Here is a 15,449-nt window from a genome sequence, read left to right on the forward strand (position 1 = left end):
TGATCAGAGTCCTGGTAGCTGAGTTTCAAAAAGACGAAAAACGTGCACGTATGGTACACATTTAGCCCTGCTTTGGAACCAGCAATTAAAGCAACAGCTTCTGCAAAGCACCAAATTTGATTTCTCAGTTATGAAGTTTCCATTTCTCAAGCTAAAAACACCCCAGTTGTCATATCCAGAAGTAGCACTCATTGGGTAGCAACATGCTCCCAGATGGAGGGTTTAAATTGCTTAAGCACCTTTCCTAACTAACAAGAGGCTAGACTCATAATTCTGGTCGCTAGCTCTACTGAAAAATAATTATATACATATACTTGTGTATAAGCTCTACAAAACAAACTAAATAAATGTAATTTTGAACTAGAACATTCCAAATAAGTGTAAATGCATGCAATGTGTATTTAGCAATCTAAAATGAGAAAATGCATTAAAATAACTTTGTTCTTCACCACTCACTAAAGATAGACAGCAAAGAATTTAGTAAAACAAGTTCACTTTTTTTAAACTACAGTTTAATCAGATTTAAAGACACAAATTAGAAAAGAACATTTATAGGCAAGTTAAAAACACCTTTAAAACATAACAGCATGCTGCTTCTGCAGCACTGCTGAGACAAATTAGAAATAAGTAATTATTAAAATATCACAATCACAGTGTAACTAACAATGGTATTTTGATTTTACCATACATCAACACTTAGTTTATGGATTTGTTGAAAAATAACACTTTTTAAAAAATATATATTTTGGAATAATAAAAATTAAATTCACTGACAATGTATTATAATCTGAACCAGGAAAGGCAAATTTAGGAATACTGTAGCTATCCACTTTTAGGGGTGTTCTCTCACCTTTACATACGGGTGGTTGGAAGCATAACTACTTCTGCATTGAGGTAAACCTATTCCTTTGAATGTGTAACCAAGGCAGGAAAGAATAAAGTTCCATATTTTAAATTCTTAAATTGAATAACTTATTACAACATCTTTGAATAATGCTATATTACCCATCTTACACTATTTTTCATCCAATACATTTTGAATGTTCTCTTCTAACTGATCTAGAACATATCTGAGGTCTGGGATTTAAGAGTAACTACCTAATTACTATTGTAGCATTTTGACACCTTTGTCACAGTAAGACACATCAGCAGATTCTCCACAGAAATAGTCAACACCACTGGACAAAAGAAGGTACAAAGAAAAGATGTAAAGAGAACTGAAAAACACAGAGAAAGGCAAAAGATGCATAGGCAAATACTCCTTAACTTATTGTAGTAATTGTTGCACCTTTAATAAGCAGTGTTGCACTTTCCGATTACCAGTCTCTAGGCACCCCATTTTCTCTATTTGTTTCAGAATACATACACTGTCCCTGTTTTCAAGTCTAATTTGGCTAAAGCATGGACCCCAGCTATCTATTCATATGACGTATTACAGTGAAACCTAAATGAAAATCCAGCTTGGGGTACCTTCCCGTTAGAGAACAAAAGGAAGGAAGAAGATTGTGCAGAGGTCTCTTTTGCCAAGAGGTTTGCTTGGAATAAGGTGCTGGACTGAGTCACTAACAAGACAAAAACCAGAAGTAGCCCTACCTCAGACCTCAGTCTGAAGTCACACAGTTTTTCAGTTCAAAATTTATGCAATGTTTATATGGATATGTACACGGGTTCAGAAAATCTAAAACCATCTACAACCAAAACCAGGTCTAAGTCACTGGACACACAGCTAATGCACAAATGATGATAAAGTGGCAATATTTGCTTTTGCACATTTGTATACCTACACTGAGCAAAATTGTAGTTTAAATATTTAATGTGATGAAAATGGATACATTTGGTGGTTAGATTTTGTAAAAAAACTACAAAAAGCCCATTCTGAAACAAGTTTTTAAGAAATCTTTTTTTTATTTAGCTTTGACCATAATAAACAAGTGTTGCAGTATTTGTTATTGTAACTTTGCAGGGAGACTTTGTGGATGCCTGGATTTCATGGTGTTTGCAAAATATCAAGATTAGAACAGCAAACATGTCAAAAATCCAGTCAGATGTAGTATAGAGCAGCTGCAGCCTGGGTCACAAGCAAGTAGAACCTCTGCCAAGCTCTGCACACAGGGTTAGCTCCCTGCAGGAATTGTGGCAAAGCCTTCCAGGCACAGATGGAACATGTTCTAACCAGAGATTTCTCCACTGCCATCCTTTTCCACCAAGACTCTGAGGATGAAGATGGACAGTGCAAACTAGCTGTGGTGCAGACAGACCTGGTAATCTTATGAGAGTAGGCTCAATTCCCTAGAGTGCCTGCTTACTTATTCAGAGTAGCATTTAAATACTTACTGAAATACTTATCAATTGATTTTTAAACAGGAAAATTTAAAAATACACCAAGTGCAGTTCAGAGTATTATTGGACCTAAATAAATACATAAAGGTCAATCATGTAGTTAAATGCTGTGATGAATCAGCACAGAACTAGTGTGTATTTTTTTATACATAGTCTACATCATATTAAAATCCTCAAATTTATTTCTGTTTTTCTAACACTGATCACTTTTCTACATAGATGGTAGTATTTCAAATTTTCCAATGAAAATCAAATTCTCTAGCCTAATTTCAGAATTCAATTAGAATTACAAAGTGAAAGAATTAAAGATAAGGGAAATGAAAGCCTAAATTATAGTAATTTGTGCTTTTAAATGTCTTTCAAGGCCAACTTATAAAGTTGAACATGTGAAAGTTCACATGTAAGCAAGTTACACATTTTTATACAAACGTGAAGACACATTTGACCATGTATTTAAACAAATTGTCAACAATTCATTTGCAAAGTTTGAGAGAAAAAAAATCTAAATTTTGTTAAAATTACTTTTGATATGAATTAGACAGGAGGTGATGATCTCAAACATCTCCTCTGCATCAGAAGACATTTAACCACTATCCAAATCAATGCCATCAAAAGAGGCAAAACTACCTAATGTGCATCCTGTCATATAAGCCTAGCATTTATTTTAATATTACTTATTCCCCTGGGGGAAACAGAACAAGTTCTTCAGTGTAAAATTCCTCTAATAAATAATTTACTATATTGGTAAAACTTATACCGTATATCAGTGTAGAACAGGGAATATACCAAGGTCTCTTCATGTTATTCTCACTAAAGTGTGATTTGTTATGAAGAACTTATTGAAATGCATACCAATATTTTTACATGTAATACATTTTCAAATGTCACCAATGACTGAAATTTTGTCTACATGACAACTTAAGGAATGACCAGGGAAGAATACATTTCCCAACTAAGAAGGGCATATCTGTAACTGCAAAGCTAAAAAGCCTTTTTGATTACTACAGTAGTGGGCACCACTGAAAGTATTATTTAAATATGTAAAATATATCTCTCTCATTAATACAGAATCATAAAAGTTAAAAAACATTAAGCAAGCAAATAGTTACTATCGGGGTGACTACATTTACCAACTAACATTAACTCATTAACTGCCTGAATGAACTGTTCACAATAGGCAAATATCTGCAAAGCACCATAAACTTATGAATGATATGTTGCATTTACTTTTCATAGTGTGCTGATCTGCAATACAGGAAACACTTTTACTTTTGGATATACATTATTTAATAAGTGAAAGAATACTTTTAAAACCATGTTTCCTTCATGTCCAAAACATTTATAGGAAATATACTTTCTACAATTTTTGTCAGGAAGAGCAATAAAAATCACTGCCATCCTTTCAAATTCAGTATTAACAAATGGTGTGTGTAAAACCTAAAAATTATCTAAAGCATTAGGGCTGGCTGCTCTTGACTTTCTGACTGCATGGATAAAAAGGATCCAGTGTGATAGCAAGGCAGAAAATGAGTAAAGCAGAGGGAAAGACATCAAAACTCCAGTCTGACTAAAATCAGGGTGCCGCCATTAAAATAAACCAGTTTTTTCCACAGTCCTCAAGAGAAGTCATTCTCACGAAGAGCAGATTTTTGTTCAAATACCTAACAGTGGCACTTAAAGGGTAAATTCCAGGACACTATACTTAAACTCTGTGCATAATTAATTGTCATAATTTTCTTGTGTGCAATTACTTAATGAGTTCAAATCAGAAATAAAAAAGTCATGTCCAGTCTTGAAACCTGTATTTTGCCACCTGCTCTCAATGAAAGTATGTAGAGTTGTGTTCAGCAAAAGTATGAATGTATTTTCTTCCTTGTTTCAACTTCCATACATAAAGAAGTTCTGAAAAAACTGTACCTCTGAATTCACTCATGTTGAAGTATCAGTCTGTACTACCCTGTATCTGCTCACTTTCTGGGAGCCTTTACAACTGTTTCCATATTTCATAAAGAAGAATTAGTAAGCCTCCACAGCACACATGCCAAAACAGTAAATCAAGAGTATGAGAAGATAAATAAGAAAATAGCACATCACATGGCATGCAATTAAATAGTTCTGGAGACTGCACCAATAAGATGAATTTAAGTTCAAGAGTAACCAATGCTGAAAGAATCAATCCTATTTCTACTTACCCACCCAGAAATGTGCAAATCTTTTTCTGTTCCTTTATGTAAATGCCCCTTCAAGTGCAGAATGCAAAAAAATGTCTTTCCTGATTCTGTATTTAACAAGGATGATGAAACAAACTAGCATACTCTTACTTATTAACAAAAAGAAAACCATAATGTGGTGTCAAAGAAGTGTATGACTACCATAACCCCATGTTAGGGGAAGTCTACCTGGGCAATCAAAGTAAGGATTTAGAAGTCAGATTTTTTTATCTTAAAGATAATACAGCTGTCACTGAAACAATGAACATCCCTCCTCATCTGAACAGACTAATCCACTCTCATTTCATATTCAGTTCACCCTTTCTGAGTAGATTAATTAGTGCTAAACTACATTTATGGGAAGTTATGTCCTCTTCCTCCCAGAGTTTTAGGCAAGGAGCCAAGGACCAGAGAGTTATGACAGCAAGGAAACAACTCTGACCTAACTTAGGATATAGTCCTTCAGGGAGTACTGTGATGATTTCTGCATGGCAATATCCCCAAAGCTGGGGATATATCCATCATTGCACTTCTGGTAGTAAGACTACTCATCCAACTGGAGCTAGATATTTGATGAAAACTTTAGGTTTCAAAATATTATGACAAAATTTTCTCAATAATTTGTTAGTTATTAATCAACCAGCTGCATTATTTTTCTCTGCTATTATCTTGTAGCTGCTTTAAAATTAAGAATAAACCCCACATGGATAAACAGCTTGTGTTTACTTAAAAAAATTATATGAAAATACAGAATATATGCAATTAAAATGTAGCCCTTTAACAGTAGTACTCTAGCACTAACCATCATCAAAATAAATGATTGGAAATAGATATAACCACTACATTGTTTCCTTGACACACTTCCATGAGTCAGACAGTCAGATATTCTGAAGGATTTCTTTCTTTATGTTACCCAGAAATATGACATGAAATTTGCATCTAAAATTCTAATTCAAAGAAAAAGCTTTTCCTCAAATTCACGCACTTCTTTGGATAAAGGTTCATCAATTATCAAGCATACAGAAATTGGTTGTGATAGTCATTTCATGTTTGACTACCTATGTGCTGGAGCTTCAAGGTAATTTTGCTATTTTATACTGAAAGCATCATCAACTAACTGATGCCTGAAAATTCAAAATAATTTTAAGTATTAAAAATTACTTTTTGTAAAACAGTTCTATTCTAGAACAAGTATTTATGGTATTTAAGGGCAAAACTGCACTTTCATTGAAATCCCAGTGCTTGCACATTGTCTTCTGTGCCTTGTGGCTGTCTTTCCCCCTCTGGCTGCAAAGCCCACTTGGCAGTGTATTATTGGGTTTAGGTACTTTAAAGTAAAAGAAACCTACATCAGAGCTATCAATCCCTGGAAAATGTAAATCTTCAGGTGTTTTTAATCCGTTCAGAAGGGCCATTTTAATCCATTCAGAGTAATTATACTCTTTATCAAAGAAACCTAACTATAATTTGGCATCAATGTTTACAGATCTGTAATGTACTCTAATAGTTTGAGATAAGAAAACCCTCCAAATACTGAGATGCTTATTGCAATTCCCTTTGAAAGACTCCAAAGTCTTCTAGTGGCTTTGTATTTCCTCTCATTATCTTCTTTATAGCACATAGTGTTATATATTTGAAATACCTTCCACATAAAATCAAACTTGAAATACCCACTTAGAAACTATATTTCAGTAAATAGAGGGTTTAAGGCAAGTTCACTCAGTTGGAAAAATTAATTTCCATATTTTAATCCTAGACTGACACAATTTTATTCCACCCCATCAGTGCCTTGGGATACACAACGTACATTCAGCAAAGGGCACACATATGACCCTATGGACATACGTTGCAAGTCCTGAGTGCCCATTGAAATAATGGTAATATCTTCATATAAGGCGTGACCCACAGGGACATGGCATGGGAGGGGTTAATTTGTTTTGTTTCCAGTCTTGCTATTGTATGTGATTTTCCTAGGTAATGCATTCTTTTCTTACTAAATATCTTTGCAAACAAATACAAACCCCTTTAAAAGGTGCTAAAAATGGGTTTCTGAAAACATACAAAATATATTCATCATAGTATTTCCTCAATCACTGTTTTAATGCTTGATATCTGCAGGTTATTTCTTGTTTCTGACTGAAACTATTATTTGTTGTGGAATAATGGTTCTTTTGCAAAAGACTTTCTTCTTCTAGTTTTCTGGGCCACGCAGGCTGGACACTTTCATGCTTTTTACTTCCTTTTTGAGTTCTTTTCAATGGAAATACCAACAACACCACGATGCTGGCAATATGAAGACAGAAATAGCAGGAGCTAAAAAACAAACAGAAATAATAAATCAATGAAACTCTGACCATCTAACAGATATACTTTGCATAAGATATGAAAACATTAATATTTCCTTTAAGAAAAGTAAAATAAGGGGGAAATCAGAAATTAAGTCTTCCCTCACATTATTTAGGACTGTAACAAGGTATAAAGTGAACAGAAGTCTGCTTTCAACTTTTTTCACAAGTTATTTCTGGGAAGTCAATATCTAGTCTTGCTATAAAACAGTTCAAGGGCATTTAGTAATTTCAGAGGTACCCCCTGGGTTTGTTTTTGATTGGGTTTTTTTCCCTGCCCCTGAAAAAAAGGTCTATTATGAGAGGAAAGGGTGAGCAACACAAGACACACTGTTCAAGTACTAGAAATACAGTTCACTCAGCTACAAATCAGTCTTAGAATTGTGTCACTAAAATAGGTTCATATATCTTCTGCCACTGAAAATACTTCTATTCCAAGTGAAAGAAAAGGAAACAGGTAGAATGTGCTTACCTGTAAAAGGTGAAAGAGGGTTTTACCGAGAGCAGTACAAACGGCACGACTGTGTAACTTATTGCTGCTTGAGTTGCCATCCATGTTACAATATCATAACATAGTTTAACAGCAGGAGAGTCAACAAAATAGTGTCTGATGTTGTTTCTTATCTGAAAAAGCGGGTAATACTAAATTAGCTGAGGAATAAACCCTGAGAGCTCAGTTTGTTGCATTGACACAAAAGTCACAGGATGAATTTACATGCTATAGTTTGGTCAAATATATTTTAACTATTCAAAATGCCCAGTAACTTCAACAAGAATTGGCTCAAATTCCCTGCAATTCATTCAGCATGGGAATTTCAGCATTTATCAATTTAAGCAGAATTTAAGTAAATTAATCCTTCCCTAAATCCAATGCAAATTTAGAGTGCTTGTATGAATGAGGCAGACACTGCATTCTACCAAGCCATTCCATAAATATAGAGGGTTGGAATAAATAAAAGCCAGAATGTTTCTGATGAAAGCTTCTATATAGTAAGCTATTTTTATACGCTTGTTAATAAAATGTATTTTAAGGCAAGTAGGGTATTTATCAGAATATACAAAATTCTAATTACAGTTCTAATTACATATTTCAGAAGTCTTAACTTCTATCAAGTTGGATTATTATAAAATTACTCAAATTTCTGTGCTGAAGTTTCTTTTGTTCTAAAATTCTGCTTATAAGATTAAATACCAGAAATATTTTAAAAACCCAAATCCCACAGTGTTGTGCTCAGTTTTATGTAAGTCTGTAATTACAAAGATATTGGTAAATCTTCGCCTCTCCTTCATTTGACTGAAGCATTATCCTTGCTCACACTCTTACATGCTGACAAACCAAGATGGGCTCAATTCAGCCTTTGACCCCAAACTGATAGCACAGTTGCCACTTCCTGGTCACCTGCACTGAAGCAGTGCTATCTCAAAAGCTGCACACTACAGTACACTGTTCAATTTCCTTAACCCTCAGTTTCTTTAGAGCTCCTCATTCCAAAGAACATATCCAAAGCTAGCTCCTGCTGATTTAAGTCTTTATGTTAAAAACCCTCTTTGACCCTTCTTCTTGTTCTTATTCTAATTGCCCTATAGATACCACATTCCCACTCAGTCTTTACTTAGTTAAGCTAAGTCAAACAAGTAATTCTAGCTACATACCCTTCATTCTGCCATCTCCCTCTAGTTATTCCTATAGTCACATGCAAGGACTTGTTCCTGAGTTCTGTAGAACCCAGATGAAGCTTCACAAAATGTCTTGTAATCTTGTATTTTAGGACTTGGAGAACAACTTTTAACAGAAATCTATGGCTGCCACTAGTAAACACCCCGTTATGAAATCTGTAATGATTGAAGGCAGTAAAATAAGTTGGATACATGCTTAGGCATAACAGAACAAAATGTGGATCAGTGCTGCCAAGCTTTGCAGTTAAAGACAAGTAGAGTTAAATAAAAAATATGCTCTAACATATCTTACTCAATATTAAGTACTTGTTGATACAGAAACTCAAAATATGTTTTTACTAGCCTATTGATCGATACATATGAAACATGAATACAATATAGTCTACTAGAGAACCCTAGGATGAAGGGCAGTGAGCACTCCAATTTACTGGACTCATCTCACTAAGTAAACAACTTTTATTTGTGAACTGTCCCAGAACCTTGGCTTTTGCTCCAGCCCCTGCCCAATAAATATAAGAAGTTCCCTGTGACAGATCTGGAAGAAGACTGCAGTATCTGTTGTAAAGAAAGGAGTCAGTTCTGTCAAACAAGGACTATATCCATATCTTGTGAAGAAAAATAAGCATTTGTTTTATTGCTGTAGTAGCAATCTAAATCTGAAGTACCACCTTCCCCAACTATTATAGCAACCACAGAGCAGTCTGCTTCATTTCTCACTCCCCAGGTTCTTTCAACATAGAAGTGCTCTGTTATGCTCCTCTGATCTGATGTGTAATTTGCTCCTCTTTTCCACTGAGTGACTGATAAACCTGTCTCTGTTCTTACACAGCTTTCTCAGGCAGAACAGTAAGAGATTTCTTGGCAGATTTGCTGTTTCCATATGGTTCTGAATAGCAACTGCAAAAGCATGTTAATGTGACTGCACTACTGGCTGGCCAACTTGAAATAGTAACTGCACTAGAGATTTTTATGTGCTGCTTGAGGGGGAGCATTCTTCATTCTTTAGTTATCATCCTTACAATAGTACTGGAGAGAAATTAGGGATGAAACAGACCTAGAAATACATAGCACTGATGTGCAAATTTTAAGCTACTCATTGTCACTGATCTTTTAAAAATTATTTTAGATAACATCAACCTGTCCAGCATGCTATAGTAACACACTCTCAGTTAATACAGAGGAAGACCTTCCACAAAAGATATACTACAAAGATGTTATAGGCTGTGTATAGTCTTGTTTGTTTCCACTAATCAAGCCCTCCTTTTAATTAATCATTCCCATTTTTCTCATAATGAAAAAAGCAAACATCACTACCAGACAGATTGTGTATCAACAGTAAAGGACATCTTTGGAGCAATGAACATGACCAATTTGCTTTTACAAAACTTATTTAAGAAGATACTTGGTTGATACTTACAGCTCGTGCTGCTAGTGTCATTAGCACTCCTGTTAAAAATGTTAAATAATATCCTGGGTAAACCCCATGCCAGATGGCAGAAAGAATGAAGGTTTGGATCGTTGGGCTGAAGGTGGCTCGCTCATAGCACACTCTAGCAAGTCAGAAACAATTCAAGATAAGTAACATGAAACAAATCACCCAGTCTTCCCAGCTATCATTTATACTTTTACCAGTCTCATCTCCAACAAAGAAGTTTCAATGCAATTGCAATTTTCTATTTTTTAATAATGGTGTTCTTTAATAATATTATGGCTTAGAAAAATTGCTTAAATCTATTCACAGCTCCTGATTTCAGCCCTCAGTGATAAACTTGTGCTCAGTGCCATCACACATTGTCCTTATTCCTAATGAAGTGATACACAAGCATCCAAAGATGAGTTGTAGCATTAATAAGGGATCTTGAGCCACCAAAGGATGTGTTTGAAAAGCTGCACTGGAAGGCACAAACCACTGCCAGATTGTTGAGATGAGTGACATATGTTTTCCATAAAGTAAGAGCAGCAGGGGAAAACTAATAACTATCTTCAATTTTGAATAATGAAGAAACTACAGTTGAAAATGTGTCTGTGTGACACAATTAGGTGAGCATGACAATGAAATTGTAATAAATACTCTAGTGCTGAGAGAGTATCAAATAAGGAGAATGCTGAACTCAGTGTTATTTAAAGTTGAGACTCTGAATTACTAGGCAATTCTAGAAGGAATTCAACTAGGAATTCTAGAAGGAAGAAGGGAAAAAGGAATCCAAGAAAGGTGGCTTCTAGAAGAAAACATTATATGACACAATGACAAACCATCATGATGTGGAAGAATGATAGGAAACATGGTAAGGTCCTGATATGGCTTCATCAAGAGTTCTTTTATGCCTTTAATGATCTGAAAACCAAAAAGCAATAGGAAATATGGAAACAGATACAAACTAACAAAGCAAAAATAAACACCATGAGCATGCATGAGCACAAATCTATGGCTAACATACAAAAATGAGTTTTAACTAATAGGGCTATAGACACAAATATGTAAAAAGGTTTTATAATTACATAGCAAGTAACAGAGAAAGAGAAGAGAATGCACATCTGTTATTCAAAGATGACAAGCTAATGATACTGAGAGCCACTACTACATCCACTGCTAATCTAACTACTTTACTGCAACTTCCACATAAAGATTCCTGAAACCTACTGATGTAGTCTAGGTTGACGAACAGAAGGTAAAAAGACAGGTTCTGAATAAAGGAAGATTAAAAGTGTAATTTTCTAATTTAGTTTATTTCAGTCAAATAGATGTAGTAAGTTTTATATTATGAGGTCTTCAGTGGGATATGTGCTCAACCCCCTCCTCTTGCTAAAGGGCTTCAGTCACAGTGGCAATTAAGTTGAGAACATGGGGCTGGCCTAATACTTAAAACTATCTGACAACATCTGACCAAAATAGATCACCTTAAAGAGGAAAGCAACATTGGCCAGGCTGAATAGCAAACAGAGACATTTTTGACAAAGAATCTGTCAGCTTCAGGAGTAGCAAAGCATTAGGAAAATGTGCGCTGAGTCAGGGAGACATCTTGGAGCAAAATCTTCTCATCAAAACCTCATCTGACACTGCCAGAAGTCGCCCCACCAACACAATAACCTCTGTCTTGACCAAGACAGAGAATTCCTGGTAGCCACAGGGTAGCTGCATCCAGATAGGGGCCTGTCAGTGCAGTGCACCATGCCAGGGAGCAGTGTCTCATCCCTGCTGGCTGCAGGCACATAGATTTGTGACACGCTTTTCAAGGAGACATGTGAAATCACCAGATTCACACCAAGATGGAGCACTCACATCTCCCACAGGCAGTGCATCCAAGCAGGATTTTGTATCCCACACATCTTTAGGAGAGGAGGTGCAGTTTGCATGTAATTGTGTACGTACATGTGTGCTTTTTAATCTACTTGGGATTGGTTGCAGAAGAGCATTTAAAAATGTTTATTACACCAAAGCACTAAACACATGTGAAATGTTATGTGTTCTGATACTGCTATTAATTCTGAGTGTATGTGACTGGTGGCTAATTACATCTCATTAATAAAGTGATACATGTCTTCAATCTTTATTTGATTTAAAGTACTGAAATTATCCCTGGAAAGCATTCAGGAGCAAACAAAAAGTCACTAAATTAACTAACCAAATTTCAGCTGTATCAATGTGAAGTAAAACAGTAAAAAAATTCCTCAGATTTCAATTTCAAAGAGTAAAAAGTAAACTGAAATGCTTCCATGGATTTGGCAATAATAATATTGAAATACTTCATTTGATGATCCTAGAAACAAATGAAGGATATATGGTCATCACAACAGGTTGAGAAAATCTATTCAAATATAGGTGGTTCCATAATGCTCTAGAAGTGGGAAGATGCCTCAACTGTTCAGCAAGGTACTTGCCTCAGTCTGGTTCTATGATTTCTTTACTAACTTAGGTGGTAGACTGAGAAGTATTTCTTCCACCTTGTTTTCCTTTCCTTTTTTGAGGTGGAAGGTGGGATGGATGAGATTGGCATTGTTTTCTTAGTAGAGAGCACTAGAATCCAAAGTGATCTTGGCAGACTTGAAGGATGTTCTTAAATCAACAAGATAAAGTCCAAAGCATAGAACATCTAATAAGGAAAGTGGAAGACACAAACCAGTACCATTCCTGCAACATTACTGTAGCTGAGTATGAGTATGGATCAACAGTATGAAACACTGAGTATTGGCTAAGCATGAACCAACAGTAGATTGCTGCTGCAAACAAAGATAACACCCTTTCTAATACATCACAGTATTACCCAAAGAAAATAATTATAACTAATCCGCTCAAATTAATCAACTCTGCCTCTAAAAAGCCAGGGAAAATTCCTGAGGGTCTTAGCAGAAGTACTACATCTACTCTATGAAGATGGGAGGTTTGGAAAGATGTCAGAATTGAGCAAAAAAACAGTTTTGCAAATGTGACCAAAGACAAATGGGATGAGATGCTTTCTTTGGAAAAGAGAAAGAATGGGCTGAGGGGAACATAACAGCTTTCCCAGCCAGGAAATGTTATAATGATATATACTGTTGATATATGCTACTATGTAACCATCTATTTTAACTTACATGCTTGTAACAATAATGCCTTTAAATTGCTGTATACTACGATCTACATTAAATATTTACTAAACCTCTTTGCGATCTGTAGCTCCATTAACTGTATTTTTTCCAAGTTTGTTTTTACACACAATCAGGTTTCAACTGATGGTTCAGTTTCTACAATTATCAGAAAAGAACAGAACAAATGCTAATGTCAGGTATTTCACATGAGACAAATGGCTGAAGTTCTAGGTACTTTTATAAACGGTAAAAAAAGTGAGCTATTATAAGTTGATGTTTAAAGTAATGTATGCGTTTGTCCTCTATGGAAATTTTTGGAGCATTGCAACTAACCAAATGATCAGTAACAAAATATACATTCTCTACCACTACTAATAGACCTATTTTACTCGCAACAAAACTTTCACAGAATATCCATCTTTCCACACCCTTTCAACTTTGACAGAATCAATTTAGACCACCCAAAAGGATTCTTTTCTTACTGTTTTAAAAAATTTATTAATAAACTTATTAAATAGATGGTTTAAGTTTTCTTCACATCTTCTTTTAGTATCACCGTGAGCAACTGACTTGCATTTTCTTTCTTTCAATTTTTAAGAGTAATATTATGCTTCTTCACTAATAATTTTTGTTTAGAATAATTCCATTTAGGAGATTTGAAAGTCTGTTGAAATACAACCTCTTCCTATTATCTTTTAATACTGTTAAACTTCTGTTCTCTAACTAAATCAAAACAGCTAAATTACATATTTTTTGTTGACTGTCCTAGCAATAGATTCCATTGACTATTGAGCCAACCAGAATAATCACATAAAATTCAATTTATGTTTTAAACTGGGTGCGCAAAATATTTAGGGATGAAATTATGGAAGAAAGAGAACATACTATGAAGAAATTTGATGGAACAGACATCCAGTTGCCAGCTATCCTAGAATAAGGGTTAAAGTCTTCTAAGTGATCCTAAGATAGGAGTCTCAGTTAAACTTGCACCTGTGGATAGGAGACCAACTCAAGAGTCTGACTGGAAGAAGGGAAACAGCACCCACGAGCTACTCAAGAACACTTTACTTTCTCCTTACCACAAAGAAGCAGAATGATGTAATTCATAGGGCACTCTACCTGTTCCTCAGGCAAGGAAAAAGGGTGCAGCTGAGAGAGAGTAATTTGGAATTATTGCTGACAGCACATTGTAGGGTTTGATGTCTGTCATACACTCATAATGGAAGGAGCACAGAAAGTTTTCTCACAGAACATACAGAAGTTCCTGTATCCCTCTGGCTAAAAATAATGCAGAGCCTTCAACAGGCTGAAATGTACATTTTGCCTGCTGCTCTCAGCAATATGCACTGCCTGAATGCTAAGAGAGGGAAAAAAGACACCTCCACAGACTAACAGTTTTAAGTTCCCTGTGGCCTGTGAAGAAAAACAGGTTCTAGCATAATGTGATAGTTGACACTACGAAAGAAGTCCTAAACTCAGATGCCTTACTTCAAGCTCTATAAGAAGAATCTCCTGCATAGCTGCTACACAAGTGATGTTTTGTGGGAGTTAGCTTCAAATGTTATACCATCTTCAAATAAATATTTATCTAAGAAACTTAAGTGGTGAAAAATTTCCTTTAAGAAATAAATACCTTTTGAGCCAAAGAGCTGTTTGGATATTCCAGTTATCAAGAAACATCTTGAAACTTGTGGAAAACTGTAAAGTAAAACAAACTAGTTATTTCCATATTTGTAGAGTGTCACAATGCGTTTCAAAATTCTTGTCTACAAATTATAAATCCTCCCACCCAAATTTGTGATGAGTTGAATAAGTTATTTACTCAATTACTCATAACCACAGAATATTTTGCATGTCAGTTGACAAGTAGAACAGGTTCAAAACAGGCTATTTTCCACCCTTTTTAAAGGTGCGAACATACCATTTTTGACTTAGAACATATTCACTATCTAAAGGAACAAATGTGTAGGAAAAGTTATTGAAATTAAGTGCAACTACCTACATGGGCATGTGGGTTGTTTGAAAGAACCAGAAACAAACCTCTATTTGCTGGATTCTCAGATTTGATATTAGATCCCAACGTGTAACTCCATTTTTATCATAGCCTCTAAAACCAAACCCCGCTGCATTATTAATTGCATCTGCTGCAATGAGACAAGAAGAAATAAATTAATTATAAACTGTCTGTATTACAAATTGTGCATCACACAACATGTAGTTTGTTCAAAACATTTATTGCATTTTAAAGACTACATTTATTTTTTCTTTTAAATACCGAGGATCACTTGAACAAAAAGAACACTATCCAAGC

At 35.1% G+C, this 15,449-nt stretch overlaps 1 protein-coding gene and 1 long non-coding RNA gene across 3 annotated transcripts in view; one reads left to right on the forward strand and one right to left on the reverse strand.

The window, feature by feature from the left end:
* The window catches only part of LOC144246078 (uncharacterized), a 35,085-nt gene that overhangs the window by 3,128 nt on the left and 16,508 nt on the right, over positions 1-15,449 (forward strand). The gene's annotated exons all lie outside the window — the stretch shown is intronic.
* MBOAT2 (membrane bound glycerophospholipid O-acyltransferase 2) overlaps positions 491-15,449 on the reverse strand; it is a 92,048-nt gene continuing 77,089 nt past the window's right edge. For both annotated transcript variants that reach the window (XM_077782417.1, XM_021525441.2), the window contains 5 exons: positions 15,179-15,282; positions 14,772-14,836; positions 9,990-10,122; positions 7,368-7,519; positions 491-6,863 (listed from right to left, as the gene is read on the reverse strand). In XM_077782417.1, the coding sequence (XP_077638543.1) occupies positions 6,641-6,863; positions 7,368-7,519; positions 9,990-10,122; positions 14,772-14,836; positions 15,179-15,282 (677 nt within the window). In that variant the 3' untranslated portion in view covers positions 491-6,640. The remainder of the gene's footprint in view (positions 6,864-7,367; positions 7,520-9,989; positions 10,123-14,771; positions 14,837-15,178; positions 15,283-15,449) is intronic.

Source organism: Lonchura striata, chromosome 3 (genome assembly GCF_046129695.1).
Source record: "Lonchura striata isolate bLonStr1 chromosome 3, bLonStr1.mat, whole genome shotgun sequence".
NCBI classification, from domain to species: Eukaryota; Metazoa; Chordata; class Aves; order Passeriformes; family Estrildidae; genus Lonchura; species Lonchura striata.